Genomic DNA, 19100 nt, shown 5'->3' with positions numbered 1-19100 from the left:
CATTTGGAGTGTTTATTCGACAATATAGTGTCTCGAGGCAAAGTTGCCACTCACAATATGAAGGAAGCGCTGACGCAACGTGTCTATCAGTAATGTAGTCAAAGTGATTTATAAGCTCAGCACGAGGTAAAATATACATTTACGTAAGAAATACTTATATTTGGGAAGTACTACACTACATTAAAAGAATTGTCAAACAGTGAGATGTCATAGTATCTTAAATATGTGGGATATCGAAATACGAGCGCGGGGGTATAGCTCAGTGGTAGAGCATTTGACTGCAGATCAAGAGGTCCCCGGTTCAAATCCGGGTGCCCCCTGTTTTTATAAATATATATGATTCCAGATCTTCTTCTGGAAACGCTTAACTAGTTATACAATTACAGCATTTGTTCTTATTTCTACATAAACAACTTATATTTAATTTATTGCAGCATTTTCCAAAGGGTCCAATTTATTTTTTTGCTGTTTATACCAATAAATATTTATGCCAGGTGTATTTCTGTTGTAAAATCAAATAATGTGTGCTTTCTGATCAGATGCGTTATTGCCATTTCGAAACGCATCTGAAAGCAGCATTAAAGTAGTTTCATATCTAATTGTGATATCCAAATAATACAGGATAAACAGCATTTTTGTATAAGCAAAACAAATTAAAAAATGTGGGTTTTTTTTAGTATGGCTTCCAATTTTTAGCAGCTGTAGTAAAGAAGCAGGACTATGAAAAACTGCTCGGTAATCATGAAGAATATATATTTTAAATACATTACAACCATTGTTTCTATTCTTTTTAGATTGTGCTTATTTGGCTCCATCTTGTGGCGGAACAAAATAGAGCCATATCCGTCTTGTTTATGAGTAAAAAAACAAGACGTTTAAAAATGTTTAAAACGTTTTAAAAATCTATTAAAGGGGGTAATATGTAAAATCAGCTTTTTTGAGTTTTACATCATGTTATATTGTTATTCCCTGTTACTCAAACAATTACGTAGATGCAATTTTACCGATTTGTAATTTATCTCTGTCAAATTATATCCAAGGCAAGGTTGTGTGAATTTCACTCTAGCATGGATGATTTTATATGTGCGTTACAAGTAAACCTTTAGCTGTCCAAGCTTAGATTTCCACGAAGGCTCACATTTATCCTACAGGTTTGTTTATCTTGAAACACATTTACCTTCAATACTCACCTGTTGGTTTATTGCTGCAACATGTCTGAATGATAAATGTGTTGTCTGGTTTTCATTAAACATGCAATCAAGATCCACATTGTCCCGCAGCTTTTATTAGAAGACACTTAAACAGAAAGTTTTAGAGAAAACTCTCATACATTGGTTACTCTAAAATCCATCCATACAATAGTTGTCAACAAAAATCTCAGGTGTTCAATAAATTCACTGTCACTTGAATAGCTAGAAATCTGTTGTAGAGAAGTCCACATAGCATCAGTATGAACCAGTCAAATCTTGCGTAGAAGTTTCATCAAACAAAAACACTCCATAAGATGGATGATGACAGAAGAACATATAGATTAAGATGAGCTGTACATTGGTTTGCAGTATAAAGGCTTGTTCGATTCATTCCCTGACGGTCACTTCCATCAATAGGTCTAAAAGATCATCTTCATCTTGTTAAACCTCCCAACCATTGGATCACATGGCTGTGTGATGGCAAGACAGCAAAAACAGATAAAAGAAAGCTGGGAAGAGCTACAAGAGCAGGTACAGTAAACACTGTCCAGCCACAACGACTGGAGTAAGGACATCTCGTGTCAGTAATCTGCCTGAAAGTCTGTTGTTTTTTGCTTTTTTTTTTTATTCCTTATTTTGTACCATTACATTGCTCAAGATGGCACGGTCCCTTAAAAAGTTCCAGACATTTAGCAGCAGTGCTCTGCTTCAATGAAACCTTCCTTCTCATGAACGCCAAGTTCGACTTCAGCGTAGGTGGAGTGACAGCTCTGGTTACGAAACTTCATGGAGGGCCAGTAGTTATTTGTGCGTCGCTAAAAAAAAAAAAAGACAATAGCCGTTAATGATTAGTAAACAATGATTTTGTTCTTAATAATCTGTTGGATTTTTTTTTTCTTTTCTCTCACCTGCATGAGGTAGAACGGTGGAGCAACTGTGGGGTGTGTGTTGATGTAGTAAACTGCCAGTAATGTTAGCGTTACCAGCAAAACTAATGCAGCCACCACCCCTGCTATGATGGCTGTGTTTTCCGTTATCCCCCTATGGTTAGGAGAACTGGGCTCTATATCTGAGAATATGGAGGGGAAAAAAAACAAAGTAAAAACAAATTTTTTTTCTAAAAATATGTCTGTGGAATAAATTAGATTGACACAAACATTACTGATATGTACATATGGGTGCAAACAATTGAAATGTATTTCTGTTTGTAATTAATCTACATAAGAGTTTCACTTTTTTTTTACCTGAAGTACCAACCTTGGTCAATTTTTATGATGCTCTGATTTACTGACTTGTATTCCAGTACTCAGCTACTCAGTAGTCAGATTCTGACTCCCCCCAGCCATTGATTTCATAGAAACTTCCCTTTTAAATGTTGGAAACTTTGGACTGACCAGACGAAGATCAGGTGTAAAACAAAACAGTCTCGAGCAGTGGTTTAGCTTTCTCCACACTTTGCACCTCATATACGTAAAATCCACAAAACATTTGCAGAGACTCACCTCTAGTGACTGGCTGCTCTTCAAGGTCTGCAAAGGAAGTTGTTGGTTCGGGGGACAAGTTATTGAACGAGCTCATAGTTGCCTCAGGCAGCACAGGGTTGTAGTCTTCACATTTGCCTTTAGACTGTATTAACACACACAGGAGTGAAATAAACCAATAGACACCCTACTCACCTCTGTGATGTAATGACTCTTTGGGAATCTCACCTCCTCAGGGCAGTTGTAATCCAGCCACTCTTGTCTGTGCCGGTCAATGCCATCGGAGCATCTGAAATTCAGAAACAATCAAATTAGAACAAATTGGATCTCTGTGGCAACAAATATCAATACATCGTGCTTTAACTGCACCGTTGGAGTGTGTTGCACCATCCACAACCAGTTGTCAAGTTGGATGCTAGGCAGAGTTCACAGGACGTGTGCTGTAGACAAGCTAGGGGAATCAGACACAGGAGTCCACTGTCAGAACATAGAATAATGATGCTGTGCCATTACACACAGTCAGATTTGAGACAGTTCTTACTGGGCAGAGGGCTGAATTCAAAGGCAGACCCACTGACTATCTTTGTGGTGTCAATCTCAACTCGATGATACTCATAGATGGTACGCTGCTTTGCATCTGCAAGATGAATGATAACAATTCTCATGTCAAATAGGTAGCCATTAAACCTCCTGCAGAAATACTTTCTTGATCAAAGCTTCAAGTCTTCTAGGGTGTCACCTTTGCACATCTCAAGACGGATGTTTCTGCCTGTTCTTATTCGCAAAAATACCTCAAGCTCAGTCCGACTGGATGGAAAGCGTTTGTGAATAGCTACATGTAACAATATTATTGTGCAGCCCTAGTGGTAATGTTGGAGCTTGTTTAAGGTAGCTGCTTTTATTGGTTTGGTGACCCTCTTAATCAGTTTCGATGTCTGCCTGACAAACCCCGGTACCAGAAAATAACCTTAAAAGATAAGCAGAGTGGCACTGTATGCTTTTATGTAAACAGTAAGCTTATGAATGCTCACGATTAGGAAAGTACCTGAGAGCTGAGAAGCAGGGAGGATTGCCATGAAAGCATCAGACAATCCGACTTTAACTGGATGCTCTGTGGAATTAATCTTCTCCACTGGTACAGGGACCTTCAAAGAAACGGCAATGGTTTGTTTTATCTTCAATATATCGGAAGCTTAGCAAAATGAAATCTAACGAGTTGAAGTCTTGAAGTTACCTCTTTGTAGTTGAAAATAATACTCCCATTACTGTGGAGGGCTGCCTGAAAAGTAAAGGGTCCTTCATTTTCTCTGTCCTTTAATCGCACCTTGTCCCACTGCACCACAAACAGAGTACCTGAGCAGAGCCAAATAAAAAAAAAACAAGTCCAGCCAATGGAGGATCTGAAAAAGCTCTTGAGCATCATATGTCTCCTTGAAAAACTCCTACTTACCGTTGTCCATATACCTCACTGTGGAGTTTGTAGAGAAGCTGGGGTCAAAGTTGGCCATAAGGGGCGCTACGTACTGTGTTGCAGTCAGCATCCGATGAGTTATTTCGCCCATGAAAATGAACCCTTATGACGAGAACAGATCGAAAGAAGCGAGTCTCACATTAAGCACTGAAATGTGTTACTACATAGTGTTGTCGGAAGAATCACCAATCAAACATTTATCACAGGTGTGGCCGTACATCTGTTGACATTTGGCGTTAAAGCAACATCACACTTACCCCCCGTTGCTACGATAATTTGTCTGATGTTGTGTCCATAGAAAGGGAAATCAAAGGAGAGTGCCACTCTCTGTGAAAATGGGGAAAAGAAAAAAAAATATCTCAGTTCCGCTTGAACTCATGGGAGTAAATTATTTACATGAGGATCTGGTCATCTCACCGCAGCCTGTCGGTGTGTGTTGGACAGGATGCCGTGGATTCTGACTTGACTTTTATGCAGATTGTTCAGGTCAACCCACAACAGTTCAGTTTTTCTGTCTGTTGGACCAAAACTCTCCCATATGTAGTATTTTTGAGAGTCCTCCTGAAAAAAAAAAGAACATTTAAATTTAAGGGAAAAGGCTGCTTTCGTGTCCCTGCTTGAGAAAAGCACCCCACTTGAGTGAGGCTGCCACCACTGTGTTTTACCACCGTGGGATGGTCTATTCAGGACAGTGTGCAATGTTAGTCTTTTTCCACTAACATTGAATGTTGGGAAAAAATGTTAATTTCTTGTTGTAAATTGCAAATGTGACTTCTTGTGCCTTTTTTTTTAACAGACATACTTATTACCACTTTATCTTAAAGGCTACATTTGTTCTATGGACAATAGTGGACCTGTCAGCAATAATACAATGTATTCATTATCACTGTTCAGTTTCAAGACATTCATGCCAGAAAAACAGATGTTTAAGCCTATAAAGCATGAGGACAAGCCGAAGAAAGTCAAAGTTTATCATCTGGCCAAGTGATCCTATTGTTAGCTTAAAAGTGTGTCCTCATTTCTCTGGGGTTCTGTTCATATTTATGGAATATGAGACTTAGTATTGAAAACTGCTAAACATTTTGAACATTAAACCTGTTTTGAGCTACAAGACATTTCTGAAAAACCTCCCAGAGCCTTCTGGTTCATCATTCCCTGCATACGTTTCCACATGGGGGAGCTGTTTACACTTTACACGAATAGCTATGTCAACATACCTTTATGTCTCCACACAGATCTCCAGCACTGATGGCATTATTAATGTATGGTGCACTTCAAGGTGACAGAGAGCAATGGTTCTGGGGTTTAGTCTTGGCTCAGAAAGTGGAGCAGTTAAATGCAGAGCTCTCCCAACCTCTCTGGCTGCTCCACATACAGCAAGCGACCCACTTTTAGCTTTCATCTTCACTGCCTGACACGGGCCTGTTTTTTTTTTTTTTTCTGGGTGGTGTTTGTGTTTTCTAGGTAGGGAAATGAATAACATGCACAGCTGACAGATTACCCCGGTTTGGACTCGTGGTGGTATGGGCTGGTTAGCAGCAGAACCCTGGTTTTATAGAGTTGAGTTTTTGAAGTAGCGCTAGAATTTCCCATCAGACTGTTTCTAGGGTTTTGTACCACTTCGAAAGAAATTCCAGAAAATGTCCTTGGACGTTTTGAGCGGAGAATGCAGGAATATAACTGACCATCACTCATCTTTTGCTAAACAGTCAGCTGGATGAAAGAAGGCAATTTGTTTGCTTGGAAATATATGTTGTAAAAACTAAATGACTACCACTGCTCACTATTATTAAGGTAATGCTTTCTGAAACGATGAGTGGCATCTCTGTTAAGTAGCTGGAGGCCAACTGGTAGCTTGACTAGATAGCCCAATTAATTAAGCAGCTATTTTAAGCTTGTCATACTTGTAGTACACTATAAAACAGAAGAGCCAATAATTAATATTACTAAATGTGTATTGGATTTTTAATTTCTAAGTTTGTATATTCGAAATAACAGTTTACTTAATAATTTACATATCTTAAATAATATGTTAGCAGTAGGATATATATTTATTAGTTGTTTTTTTAATAAATGTTTCTTTTTTCATTTATGCTTTTCAATAAATACTTAAAAAACCTTTCTATTTTTTACAACATAATATCACATAAGTAAAAAAAAAATCCTATGGAGGCCCACGCCTAATGGTGATTCGAGGTAATTAAGCTCCAATACGTCTCTGGAATCACAAACAGCAACAGAACAGCAGGAGCTCTTGTGAACTTGTCCGAGTGAGTCATTTACGACCACGGATGTGCACGGCCGCACATACCCGTGGACGACCACGCTTAGAACAAACAGTGCGAGTTGGCAGCTTGAGGAGTTTGTCTGTTTTCAATTTGAAATGAAAGGAAAGGGAGGAACGTACAGTGTATTTTATTTGGATTGAATCTTACTGAGGCCGACTGGGGTGAAAGAAGAGTCTAGCACATTAGACACAAATTAAACCACATCAGGTATGCGCGGATTGAATGAAGCAGACATCTGTTAACTGCTTCAAGATTAGCTTAACTGAAGTCTTAGCTTCCCAAGTAAAGAGGGTACTTGATATGTATAATCCCCATTTACCATTCAGTTATGCTTCAGTTAGATGTTGCACAAGGTGACACCTGTGATTGCATTTTCAATTTAAGCTGTTGCAATGTGAATCTTTTTTTGTAAAGTTTCCATAAAGTTATATATTTAACCATAAGTTGGCAGCAGAGCTAATGTGGGATTCTAAATTCACCCTGTCTTTATTTGTTGCAATAGTCAGAAATAAAATGCACTATCATAACAGAAGATTGTGTGAATACACCACACTTTTACTATTGTGTTCTTTAAATAAACTAATAGATGTTGTTTGTAGATTATCTTGTTTTTTCTTTTTTGTTTTTGTGACGCGCAATGATATCTCCTACCCATACAGCATTAAGCTTAAACAGAAAATTGACTAATTTATTTCTGAAACGACCTGATCTTTATCTGACTTATATGATATTTATTGATGTATTCAAAGGCAGAAAATAATGTAAGTTATTTGATGCATTTGTTGACTTTTCAGTTTTTGACCTGCTGATCAGATGACAGATCTGACTTGAGAAAACTTCTCACTTCTCTGGCCAGCTGATTGGTGGATCACTGGTCAGTATTTTTTTTTAGTAATTTCCTGCAGTGTTTTTCTCAGCCTTCTGAGGAATGTCCCCATAATGAAAAACCTAAAAAAGATTATCCACCCAATTTCTAGACAATTTAGGAGAAAACGTATGTTCAAAAATGCAGGGCCAGGAGCATCTCACCACTGTACGGGTCATGTTGTCTGGAAGGGGACTGATATCAACTCCTCCTCCTTCAGCCTGTGCGTTGCGGGCTTCTCTGTGTTTCTGTTGGTTCTGCCGGTCTCCCCTGGTCCGCTGAAAACTGGCTGTGTCTCCATCCGTCCTCAGAGCAGTCCCTCTGTATGCATCTAGAACAGGACGTGCATTACAGTGACCGAACTGCATCAACACAGGATGATTCACGTTAAACAAGTTTGGCTTTCACATCCTGCGCTCACATCTGCGCTTTATTAGTTGCCATGATATGGATCACTTATGGGCCAACTTTCCCAGGAAAAATAAAATCTACCTTTAGAGATCTTCCAGCAACGAATTGCTCAAATGGAGCAAAAACCTAAAAAAAAAAAAAAAAAAAAAAAAAAAGAAACACAGTGACATATCTTTCCATCTGTCAAGCAGAATGGGTCATGATTCATTATTAACATTAACATCTTACCTAACAGCGTATTGACCTCGTTCAAGCCTCAGATATTCATTGTGTGTAGTTTTATCGAAACAAGGCTTTTTATGCACCAAACACATTCTAAAAAGTATTTTGTCTGTGTATGGATTCAATTTTTTTTTGCTGACCACCAACAATAGTTTGTGCTTTCATGACATCTGCTCAACAGATTTTAGCTGGATGCCTAGATTTATTTCAAGCAGATCCATGACTCATCGTTTAAGATTAGTAGATTCAACCACTTATCCAACTGGGTGAATATCTCTCCAGTGTTCACTGAAAAGCTGAGGGATTACATTCAGTTTACTCACTTTTTTGTGTCGCTTGTTTATTGATAAATTAGCTGCATGAATTTTGAGAGAGAGAGGTGCGTTATGGTTGTTATGACAAGAATGAGTCTAAAGTTCAATCTCCTGTGGTTAGGGGACCCAACTCTGACCCCTGAGAGCTTCTATCCTGAAACTTGTAGAGACATGGCTTTTCCAACACACCCGAAGGTAATTATTTGATAATTACCAGGCCTCTGTAAAACTAGATGACATGCTGTGAAAGTAATCCAGCCATTTGGTTTAGAAGTGATGGAGCTGAGATGCCTCTCAAAGTTGCTGTACGGAGGCTCTAGAGAGCTGGAGGCGGAGACCCCCTGGGGTAGGCCTGTGTATACCACTTAAAATGTGTTTACTATATTATTTGGTGATACTCTGGACTTTGGTCTTTCCAGTCTTAGCAAGATTGCATGTTTGTGAAAAGCCACAGCTTTGTTGTCTCTCTTGAAGAATATTAACGTAAAAAAAAAAAAAAAAAAAAAAAAAGACATACAAGGTTTGCTCCAAAAGGAAACTTTTTTTTTCCAGGTCCAACCCTGCTCTTGCGGCTTTACCTATTAGTACATGCAATAAATTGTTTGGTGTTTATCAGGTTTCTACTCTATTATACTCTAACAAATGGTAAAACTGTGATAGAACCTAATAATCTTGCTGCTTCCATAGGAATGAAGAAGGGAAGTAGAATCCAACTGCTATTTCAATGCCTCCAATACTTGATCAACAGCAAATGTGAGCACTTTTTATAAAACTTAAGAGTTTCAACTGTTTGCTGCTCTGGAGTATTCAAGTGTGTTCAGTGCCAAGGTGGAAAAACATTGGCAATGACTTGAGGGACTCAACTGTTGCCCAGCAATATGAAAAGGAGCATAAAACAATTTCTAAACAATTTAAATGGCATAATAGCTCAAGGCTCTCGATTATGCTTATAACTCCTTTTAGTTTATGTTGAATTTCATGGCATAAATTGAGAAATAAAAAGAAAAGATTTACGTGATGATTTATTCAGGGAGAAGTCATCTTGAGAAATGTAAAGCAGTGGCTTGGTGGCTGCATAATCAGAAGACGAGAGGGTTTAACTGCACTACAGCAAAGCGTCTGCCAAAGCATAATTTACAGGATATGCGTCCTGCTTTACTTAAACTCTGGTAGGTTTATCTTTAGGGAGTTTTCTCTCGGCATATTGTGCAGCCCTAAAACATCACTCAAGTCTAATGTTACACATATGGTAAATGAAGGGCAATGCAAAATGTACAGTCAAACTGCAGCTAGAGTCAAACACTCAATGCTTTGATTGATTCCAACACGGAGGGGGAAAAATAGAAGTTTAAACTGAAGCCAACATTGTAGCCAGACATGCAGGAGAATCCTTTCTTTTGAGAGAGCAGTTATCAACTTCAAGTAATTTGCAGATATTTTGTACTGACAGAGGGCAGGAAAAAAGAAAAATAAATAAAAACCAATATAAATTCAGGTCATTTCCAGCTCTAAAGGGAAATGTAGTGCCGGCAGCATATTGCAGACCAGCCCTGGGGTGTCCACCAGTTCAACATACTCAAAAATCCCCCAGAAGGAAGCCACCCAGGTGGCATGCTGATCAGATACTGGAACAATCTTATCTGACACCTTTCGATGCAGAGAATCCATAATAGAGTTATATGGATATTCTCTCCATGTCACTCCATCAAACGGAGGAAGCTTATTTTGGCCACCAGTGTCCAGAATATTGTTCTTTCAGTCACGATCTGTGTCTTATGAACATTGGGAAATGCCTTGTTTACCGACCAGGACTAAAGCCTTACTGCTTCTCCTGGATGTGAGGTTTCAACAATCAGTCAACACCTCTTTTCCAACAACCCAGAAAGGGTTTCCAAGTCAAGAGCTACTGTCCTGCAACTTTTAGATGCATCCTTGCTCCAAAACACCTGAGTCAAAGGACTGGATTACCTTTTTACATCATATTCGGATACCATGTCTAAACGCATGGTATTACGAAGCTCAGATTCAGCATGCCTACGGTTGTGCCCTAACTTGCCACTCGGCTCACACTATCCAATCTCTCTTATTCCACTCTTCTTCTTGCAGGTGTTGTGAAGATGGACTTTTGTTGCCTTTTCACACAGTTCCTGGCCTGGAGACAAAACCCTGCATTCTCCCAATTCCAGGCAAGGTTGATTGTTGCCCAGCTATTAAGGTATTTTTTTATTCACGAAAATAGCGTCTGTCCGATGCATAACAAATATATGTATTGCACTTGATTCAGATCAGATTAAGATTAAAGTTAAAAATTCTAAAATATGAAAGATAATTCACAGGTGACAACTGAAAACAGATTGAACAAGCATGTCCTATTTGGAAGGATTGTTAAGAAAAAAAAGACTGTTATCTGAAAATAATACTACAGCATGACTCTTTGTTCAACCCCGTGTTCCTGCCACTTAATTTCCACATCTAAAAGGAACAAAGGGACACTCAAAAATAAAGTAAAATAAAATACACCAGTAAATTAATATAACGAGGGCTCTCCAAGAGACAAAATGGGACAAGAAAATGAAATGTAGAGAGGCTGTCATAGACTCAGGGGAGAAGACTTTAATGAGGAGTCTTGTATGATCACGATACAGCGGAACTTTTTTTTCCCCCAGCTTCAGAGCATGAGGCTTCCTAATTGGGTCAGATTGACACACTTCACCGTCACTGAAGAACTTTGAAGATGTCAAACAACACAGAAAAAAAAAAGATGAAGTGGACTTTTAAGAAGAACGGACACTAGAAGTGATAGATCAGGCACAATAAATTACTTCTTGCAGGATGGGTGCCGCTTTCTTTCAAAGAACTCCTTTTCACTATATTCTAATGCCCTTCACGTAGTATTGCTTTCATTTTATGGGTCACTTTAAGTTGGTTTTCTAAACTTTGTGGGGACCGAACTTCATTTTTGCTTTGAAATATACCCAAATCCATCTTACTGCTTGGGGTGGCTTCTATCAAAAACACATCTACGGAAAGACCAAGAGCGAGCCCTGCTTTGACTTGACTTGATAAGACTTTAGTAGCTCGAGGTCTGGCAGACACATGTGCATATGGACGCTGCATGGAGAATGTGCAAACTGTCAAAAATATAAAAACATCCTGGTGCAGTGGAATCAAGTCCCGGAAGCCTAATAATTCAAATGACAGATGGAACAATTCTGCTGGTAAGTTGCAAATATCTGCACTGTAAATATGCACTCTGTGATGTTGCTTCTACTAAACGCATTATTATTTTTTTTCTCTCTAAATTCAGAGCACTCATAATAACTGGCAATGTGGTTAAGATATATGCTTTTACAGCTGCACAATGCCAGATTTTTCCTTTTTTTTTATTTCCAACATATCTCTGTGTGCCAGGAGTGCTGACCTAACTGGGAATCAAAGCTCTAATCCTGCAGGCTCATATGGTGTGATTACAAATGTGCATTAGCTATTTTGAGTCACCTGCGTGGCAGCGGTGTCCATTTTATCGGCCTCCTCAAATGTGTCTGCAATGCAGCAACCGACTTGCAAATCTGGTGGGTGTTGGGACTCGCATCAAAGTGGGACACGGCATGTTCAGCCATATACGGCAGCTATAAATGTACAGATTCTGGTTATTCACTCCAGACCTTCTGCTCTAAAAATCTCCGTTTAATGTTTCTTTTTTCAGAATGTTCATTTTAATAAACATCTGACCAACTTTACAGGCCCGACAATCACTGTCCGCTTTATTAAGTACTCCCCTTTATTTGTCTGCAAACACAAATGCATTTAGGAATCTAGAAGCGGTGAAGATGACTTGCGAAAGCTCAAACTGAGCATTAGAACTGGAAGAAAGGCGTTTTAAGTGACTTTCAGCATGGCGTGTTTGTTGGTGCCAGAAAAACTGAAGTCTTTCAAAATCTAGTGATCACCTAAAACTTTGACACACAGCCGTCTTGTGGGTTTATAGTGCAGGTTTGCAACTTCTGTCCTTCAGCGTCACTGTCCTGTAACTTCTGGATGCATTCCGGCTCCAACACACCTAAATCATAAAGCTAAATTACATAATTGAGGATGTCAGATGTCAGCAAGTTTTGCAAACCATTCATTTGATTCAGATGTGTTGGAGCATCCAAATGCTACAGGGCAGTGGCACTGGATGGCTAAAGAAAATTATTCTGGTAAGTGGACAAAAATGCCTTGTTGATGTCAGTCGTCAGGACAAAATGACAGGCTAGTTTTAGACGATAGGAAGATAACAGCAGCTCACATAACCTGCTGTTAAAACCAGGGTTTTCAGAATATCTGGATGTACAACATGTCGAACAGTGGCGCAACTGCACATTATTCAGGTGGATGCGAAAATATAAATCGGCGCCTCCCCCCCCAGGGAAGGAACGTGCTCTCAAGTCCAGTTGAGAGCACATATAGAGTGTGATAAAACGAGAGGTCTGCATCATGGATGTTTAGCTTAGAAAACTGCAGCGACTCTGTGATGCCATCGTGTGAGTGTGGAGCAAAATCTCTGAAGATATATTTCTGCTGACACCTTATTGAATCCAAAGAATTAAGGCAATTTTTGAAGGCAAACGGCTCCAATCTGGTGAGTGCAAGATGTACCTAAGAAACTGGCTAGTGAGTTTAACTTGAAAGCAGGATGTGAAAACCAGACCCCGGCTGGTGAAGACTAAACAAAAACTGGATTTGTAGGCTCCTAAACCAACACTAAAGCTGATGGCCTTTCAGTCTGGTCAACTGGACAAGGTCCTTTATCCGAACGTATCCCTTCTGAAAGTAATCTTTTATCAGTCAATTCACAACACATTTAAGTGAGAGAACAGGGAATAAAGGAATGCACTTGGAAGGGAAAAGGGAATTATCTGCAGAACTATCAAAAGAAAACAAAAGGGCCTGTATTTTTGCTCCGGAGACATAAAGGCCATTTCACACTGTTCACATTTTCAAGTGGAGATATTAGTCAATCGAAAGATATAAACACAATCCCAAATCTTCTTTCGGTAACTTTTACTATTAGGAGTCACATAGCAGTGAGTTACCTACAAGTCTGCCATTGCAGAACACAACACTCCTGTTTTATTAGTGTCTATAAGGTTGGTTATGTGTACTGTTTTAAATTTCAAAACGGTGATAAGTGTTGAAATCAGATCGGAGCTTACAGTGTAGGAGGGATCCATTTGGCACCATGTGCTCAGAAACAGCAGTTTCCACAACACACAATCACAAACACGAGCAGCTGGAATGATAAGGAACCAAAAAAGAAAAGATGATTGGAAAATGACGTCCACAAACGTGTAAATCAATCACACTCAGAGTTTAGAAGCCATCTGATTTGAATGATGAACTGTAATGCCCTGAACTGTTTTCTATTCTGATTTGGACATGATCGTCATCTTTTTTTTTTTTTTTTTTTAATACCAAGGATGGGATTTCCAATGTGTAAATGGGTGCAGAGCAGTAATAGATCAGAATGTGCCGTTTTAAAATAACTACAAATTTAAACCACAGGTATTAAAAGTCATCAAGTAAATGGCATTTTGATAACTGCCGTTTACTTTCAGATTTGGCAGCTGTTTTAATCCCTAAAGCAGAACTGAAGTCATTTTTTTCCTGTGAAATTTCAGGATTATGTTTAAGTAGAGACAATCAAAAGAATATTTCAGAGAAGCTTTGTAATGTTTTCAGCATAAAACTCTACTAGTGTCAGGCTTATCTTTTTGGAGTCTTATGTGGAAAAGTGTGACAATGATGAGGATGATGATTGCACAGACTATCTGTCTCATAGCATACTGTCACAACATGATGACAGTTTTTGCAAATCTGCAAAAAAAAAAAAAACATAGTCCTTATAAAAGTTACATACCGACTGCTGACTCCTTTAGCAATTGCTGCACATTAGTGGTTAATATCTTAACGACAGAGCACATCTGATAAAGTGTGTTTGATGGACAATCATTGCAACATTAGATATTTTTAATGTAACTAAATACAGTTTTCATCCTAATTTAATTAATACCAATTAAATAGTAGTAGTAATAGCTTTATAACCATTAAAAGCAGTAACCCTTTCACTCCCATCACATGGGATAGTTTAAAGTAGGGAGACAAAAACCTATGTTGCCCTTATCAAAGCCATCAAAATCTTTATCGATCTTATTGTTTTGATCATTACCCATGTCTCATAACCATTGGTGAGAGTTTGACAGGCCGATAAATTAAGAGGTAAATAGATCAGAATAGCATTGGGGCAAACGAGGCCCCAGCCAATCTATTCATCTCAAAATTCATCCTGTTGTCACTTATGAAAAACAATACACACAAACTATGCAGGCAGTGACTAAACATTGACCTCAAAGGAGAGGTTCACCTTTTCCCGACAACTCATTGGTCAATGTTGTTTAATAACTCCCATGAAACAACAAGTGACACTTTAATAATCCTAAGAATGAATGAATACACTCAAAATTTGTTTTTTTGTTTTTTTTTCCTTACACATCCTTACCAGGAGTGCCCATAAAGGTGGAAGGCACTGGAAGCAATCGCAATCCTACCTGCCAAACCACCGAGGCCTTGATTGCATAAGCACAAGGTGGAAAACTAGTATTTTATTACTGGCAGATAAATCAAGGTGGCCAGCTGCACATTTGTGTAACAGTAGAAAGGAGCAATTTACTTGAATTACTGCTCTTTAGTTTAGGACAAGACAAGACTGTTTTTATATTTAGTGTCTTTCTAACCTAAAAGTCCCGACAGATTATCAATAGAGAGTGATACACTTAGGCTAATTTGGAAAGAAAGACCTCCAGTGATGGCATAAACTTTAGCCTGTTGCTTTGTTTCTTTTCTCCGATGTGTGTCACACTTTGGTGTGAGGCCAAACGCCTGCAACTCAGATGGCACTCCTGGCAGCCCTGGAGGCTCGTAACGATTATTGCTGATGTGCAAATAGCAACACGCTAAAAGTATGTGCTTACTGTAATAAACTATTATTGCTATGAGACTACTACAGCATACTGCGGCGCACATGTTAGCAGTTGGCTGGAAGCAGTGCAGCACTGCATTTTCCGTCCTCTTGCGATTCCAACAGCTTTTTCAAATAAAGTTCGGATTTTAACTCGCAAACAGGATATCAGCTCGAATACACATGACTTGCATGTGTAGGCAGGGGACTTGCTAGGGGGCATGATGGAACATTCTTGAAAAACCGAGCATGATTGCAGAATCAGATGGTTTCAGCTGAATCACAATGATCAGAAGTGCCTACCTGTGTCAGTAAAACGAGACAATCTGCCTGAACTGGTGCACAGAGAAGTTGCCCTCTGGTGGACCTTTCACTGTTGCATTTTTTTTTTTTTTTTTTACTGCTGATCGATTGCAGATGTGCAGCCCGTCTTAATGGTTCAGTCCGGTTCTGCTATCGCTTTCCTGTAACCCAGCTGGAGAATTAAATGATTTGTAAAAGACATCTAGTTTAAACTGCAGTCGTCGGTGAGGGGTCAGAAATCAACTACTGAGTATTGGGATTTCAGCTGATTACCTGTTATTAGCAATGTCGTTAGCAGACACTACCATATTTAAATCAAACTAAGAGACAAACAAAATATGCATGATTTTCGAAATGTTTTACAAATACAAAATCTCAAAAGTGGGGCTTACGTATTCAATGTCATTTGATCTGATACCCATAAAAAAATAAAAAATAAAAAAAAAATCAAGAGCAACCAGCTGCCTTCAGAAGTCACCCAGTAGTCTGCCTGTATATAAACTAATCTCAGAATGAATACAGCTGATCTGTAAAGGCCTCAGAGGTTTGCTAGAGAACATAAGTGAACCAACGGCATCAAGAAGACCAAGGAACACAGCAGACAGGTTTGTCGAAAGCAGGATTCAGCGGTAAGGTATGATTCCAAGGTCTGAACATCTCCCATAGCACTGTTCAGTCCATTATCCGAAAATCAGAAGCAACATGGCACTGCTGCAAATTTCCGCCAAGACCAGAAGAACATTCATCTGAAAAGCAGCCAAGAGGCACATGGTAACTCTGAAGGAGCTGGAGAAATCCCCAACTGTGGTGGGAAAATCTGCTAACAGGACAGCTATTAGTCATGCACTCCCCAATAGTTGTGCAATCCTCAAAATCTGGAGTTCTTGAAGAAAATCAGTGTTGATGTAAAGCCATAAGAGGTGCAATTTAATCTTAATACACTAGTTATGAAATTTGAGAGTCATCATTCACACCTAATGTGGACAACAGCTCTCTGAATCAACTTATAAAATCCCTTTGGAGACTCATGGTGAATGATTTTATTATGCTGATGGGATGCTTTTATCTAACACCTTCAGGGAGCCGATCAGAGCTGATGAAAAAGACGGATGGAGCTAAATGCAGAAAAATCCTGGGGGAAATCATGTTGGAGGTGGCAAAATACTTGAGACTTAAGGCAGAATAGCAACAGCCACAGCTGACAAAGTATGTTCAAGTGTTAAAATGATCAAGTGAAAGTCCAGTTTATATCTAGTTTGGAACTTCTGGTTCTACTTGAAAGCCGCTCTTCAAAGATGCACATCGTCAGATTTTAGTCTCAAAATATGCATACCTGACAGAGACATACCTCAGATGACTTCCACCTGGAACTCCAGCAAAAGGTTGTTCTACAAAGTATCAAACAGGTGAATGGAAATAAATGCATGCCACACTGCTGAGATTTTTATTTGTAAAACATGTTGAAAACTACGCATCGTCTTTCTTTATCAGAACTGCACACTTCTTTGTGTTCGTCCCACCACATCAAATCCCAGTGAGCTACTTTAAGAGTTACGGACTTTTCCGAGGTTCTGTAAATGCGGAGGGGTCGTCTCTGTGGTTCTCTGTGCATTGGGTCGTCCTCTGCAGAGCTGGGCCCTTGATCAGAGAAACTGGGACCACAGGAGAGGCCAGAAAAACTGGAGCACCGCTGATTGTCGGCGTAGGAACAGCAGCGGAGGAACGGGGGCTGGCTAAAAATAATGTACCTCTAAGGAGAACAGAAACACATGCATGCACATGTACACACTCACTGACACTCGCTGACAGGATGAGAGAGGAGTATGAAGCATAATGCACAGAACAGGTGAGCATTTTACTATGAAATTCAGGAAAACAAAACGGAAATATACTCTGCAGATATAATAATGATCAGCTCGGCTTCTGCTCCTGCAAAGCTTCCTTCCTTTGCAGTGAACCTCAATTCCTAAAATTACTGATTAACCTCAGATAATGTTTCACTCAGCACAAAACTTTTTTTTCTGTTTCTGGAGCAAAACCCTGACGTTAAGCATAGCCTCACACACTGCTTATCTTGGCAATTTGAAGCAAATATATGGGACCTGTTAACACTTGGCAAATTCTCATATATGCAAATCAACAAAAAGTCCCAAAGGGCGTTTTAAAATAGCCCTGATTTCCGAGGTTGTGGCAGTTTGAAATCAGGTTTTTTTTATTATTATTATTATTTCTGCTTCCAGAGATTTTTAAAGCAGCAGTGAACTGTCTGTTTTCGCAGGAAGTCAGTTAAAAATATTAAGTTATTTGGCTTACCTTTGCACTCTTGGGCCCAGACTCTCCCGAGCTCAGCCTGGGATAGACAGATGAGAAGAACAGCACAAAGCCCCATGTCAGGACAGCTCTTCTCCCTCCGTCCCTTGCTTTTATCGCCCCTCTCCTTCTTTTTCCGTTTGTCTTCCTGCGTTGCGTGGAAAAACGGACGCGCTCGCTCCTGCTGTCCCCTACCTTTTCCTTGCCGTTTGTTCTCCTCCTCCTCACAGCTGCTTTCTCCTCACTTCACCCAGGGGTTCCCACTTTTCTCCCTCCTCTGTCTATCTCCCTTCTCTAGCCTGCGTCGTCTTCAGGCCCTCAGAGTAAATCTTGTGGTGATGAATCCATGGTTGCAAGAGGAGATAAACAGCTGGGAGCTTCAGTGTGAGGTCTCTCCTCTTCTCTCCACTCCCACTCTCTCTTAAGGCTGTCGTTTTTCCTCCCTGTGCTTGAATTCCTGACCGTTTCAGAGAAAGTGTTCCAGGTTTGAGCAACACTTTTCTAATAAGGACATATTCAGACGTTTCTTCAGTTTTATTTTGCTCTAATTTCAAGAGTGTGAGGTGGAAGGTGCATGTCTCCCCCACGTGGAAGCATGCTGAAACCGTTACGCGCTGAAACCGTAGCCCACATCTTGAAAAGTACTTCCTCGGTGGGTTGTTTAAAAAAAAAAAGTTTAGTGGTTGGACAAATTCTTAAGAACATTGTATTTGTGCTTTCCGTCAGTGCAGAAGTAAAATACATAACCCTGATTCACTGATGAATACGAGGAAAAGTTAGTGTGTCCTTCTACACATTTTAATTCCAATATGTTGGATCAAATCTAAGGAGTTCTCCATTGATTTATTTGTCCAAAACTTAAAGAATGAGTGCAAACGTTCCCAAAATTGGCCAAGTGGATGGATGGATAGACATGATGGCAGATGAATGATTGTTCAGCCAGTCTCTTGTTGCTCTCGCAGCTGTATTTCATCAGTTAATTGGCCCAGCTGCTCCCCATTCAGCCATCACCCTTTGCAATATTTATGCTCCTGCTCTGAATTTATTTACTTCAGGCATGCATCGTTTCTGCGTTTCTCTGACTTCATGCACTGCCGTCAGACTCTGTATTTTCACATTTTGTTTTTAGCCTTGAAAGTTTTGTTTTTACTTGTCTCCCAGTTGGATTGGTCTTAAAACAGAATGCGCAAGAGGTATACAACCCTTAATTACGGCATTTTTAAAAACTGCTCAAGTCGCTTTATTTTT

General features: G+C 39.5%; 1 protein-coding gene and 1 non-coding gene across 2 annotated transcripts; one reads left to right on the top strand and one right to left on the bottom strand.

Moving 5' to 3' along the window:
• The first annotated feature begins 248 nt into the window (after nucleotides 1-248).
• trnac-gca (transfer RNA cysteine (anticodon GCA)) lies at nucleotides 249-320 on the top strand. The gene has a single exon. It is a non-coding gene; the product is annotated as a tRNA-Cys (tRNA).
• Nucleotides 321-1265: 945 nt separating this feature from the next.
• LOC106921399 (plexin domain-containing protein 1-like) lies at nucleotides 1266-18823 on the bottom strand. Its single transcript, XM_014993074.2, has 13 exons — nucleotides 17856-18823; nucleotides 7460-7626; nucleotides 4560-4703; nucleotides 4400-4469; nucleotides 4122-4244; nucleotides 3906-4024; nucleotides 3717-3816; nucleotides 3213-3308; nucleotides 3041-3122; nucleotides 2900-2960; nucleotides 2693-2816; nucleotides 2099-2259; nucleotides 1266-2005 (listed from the first exon to the last, which is right to left on the bottom strand). The coding sequence occupies exons 1-13, from the start codon at nucleotides 17929-17931 to the stop codon at nucleotides 1880-1882; spliced, it is 1449 nt and encodes a 482-aa protein (XP_014848560.1). The 5' UTR covers nucleotides 17932-18823; the 3' UTR covers nucleotides 1266-1879.
• Between the last annotated feature and the right edge of the window lie 277 nt (nucleotides 18824-19100).

Source organism: Poecilia mexicana, unplaced genomic scaffold (genome assembly GCF_051168715.1).
Source record: "Poecilia mexicana isolate PSO_F unplaced genomic scaffold, ASM5116871v1 scaffold_19, whole genome shotgun sequence".
Classification (NCBI taxonomy): Eukaryota; Metazoa; Chordata; class Actinopteri; order Cyprinodontiformes; family Poeciliidae; genus Poecilia; species Poecilia mexicana.
This window is presented reverse-complemented; position numbering and strand designations above follow the sequence as displayed.

Excerpts from the sequence above, each read along its gene's own strand:
- LOC106921399 (XM_014993074.2), bottom strand. The coding sequence starts at position 17,931 with ATGGGGCTTTGTGCTGTTCTTCTCATCTGTCTATCCCAGGCTGAGCTC. Across the intron at positions 3,123-3,212 it reads TGAATTCAGCCCTCTGCCCA|CTTGTCTACAGCACACGTCC; the intron begins GTAAGAACTGTC and ends TGATTCCCCTAG. Across the intron at positions 2,260-2,692 it reads AGAGCAGCCAGTCACTAGAG|ATATAGAGCCCAGTTCTCCT; the intron begins GTGAGTCTCTGC and ends CCATATTCTCAG.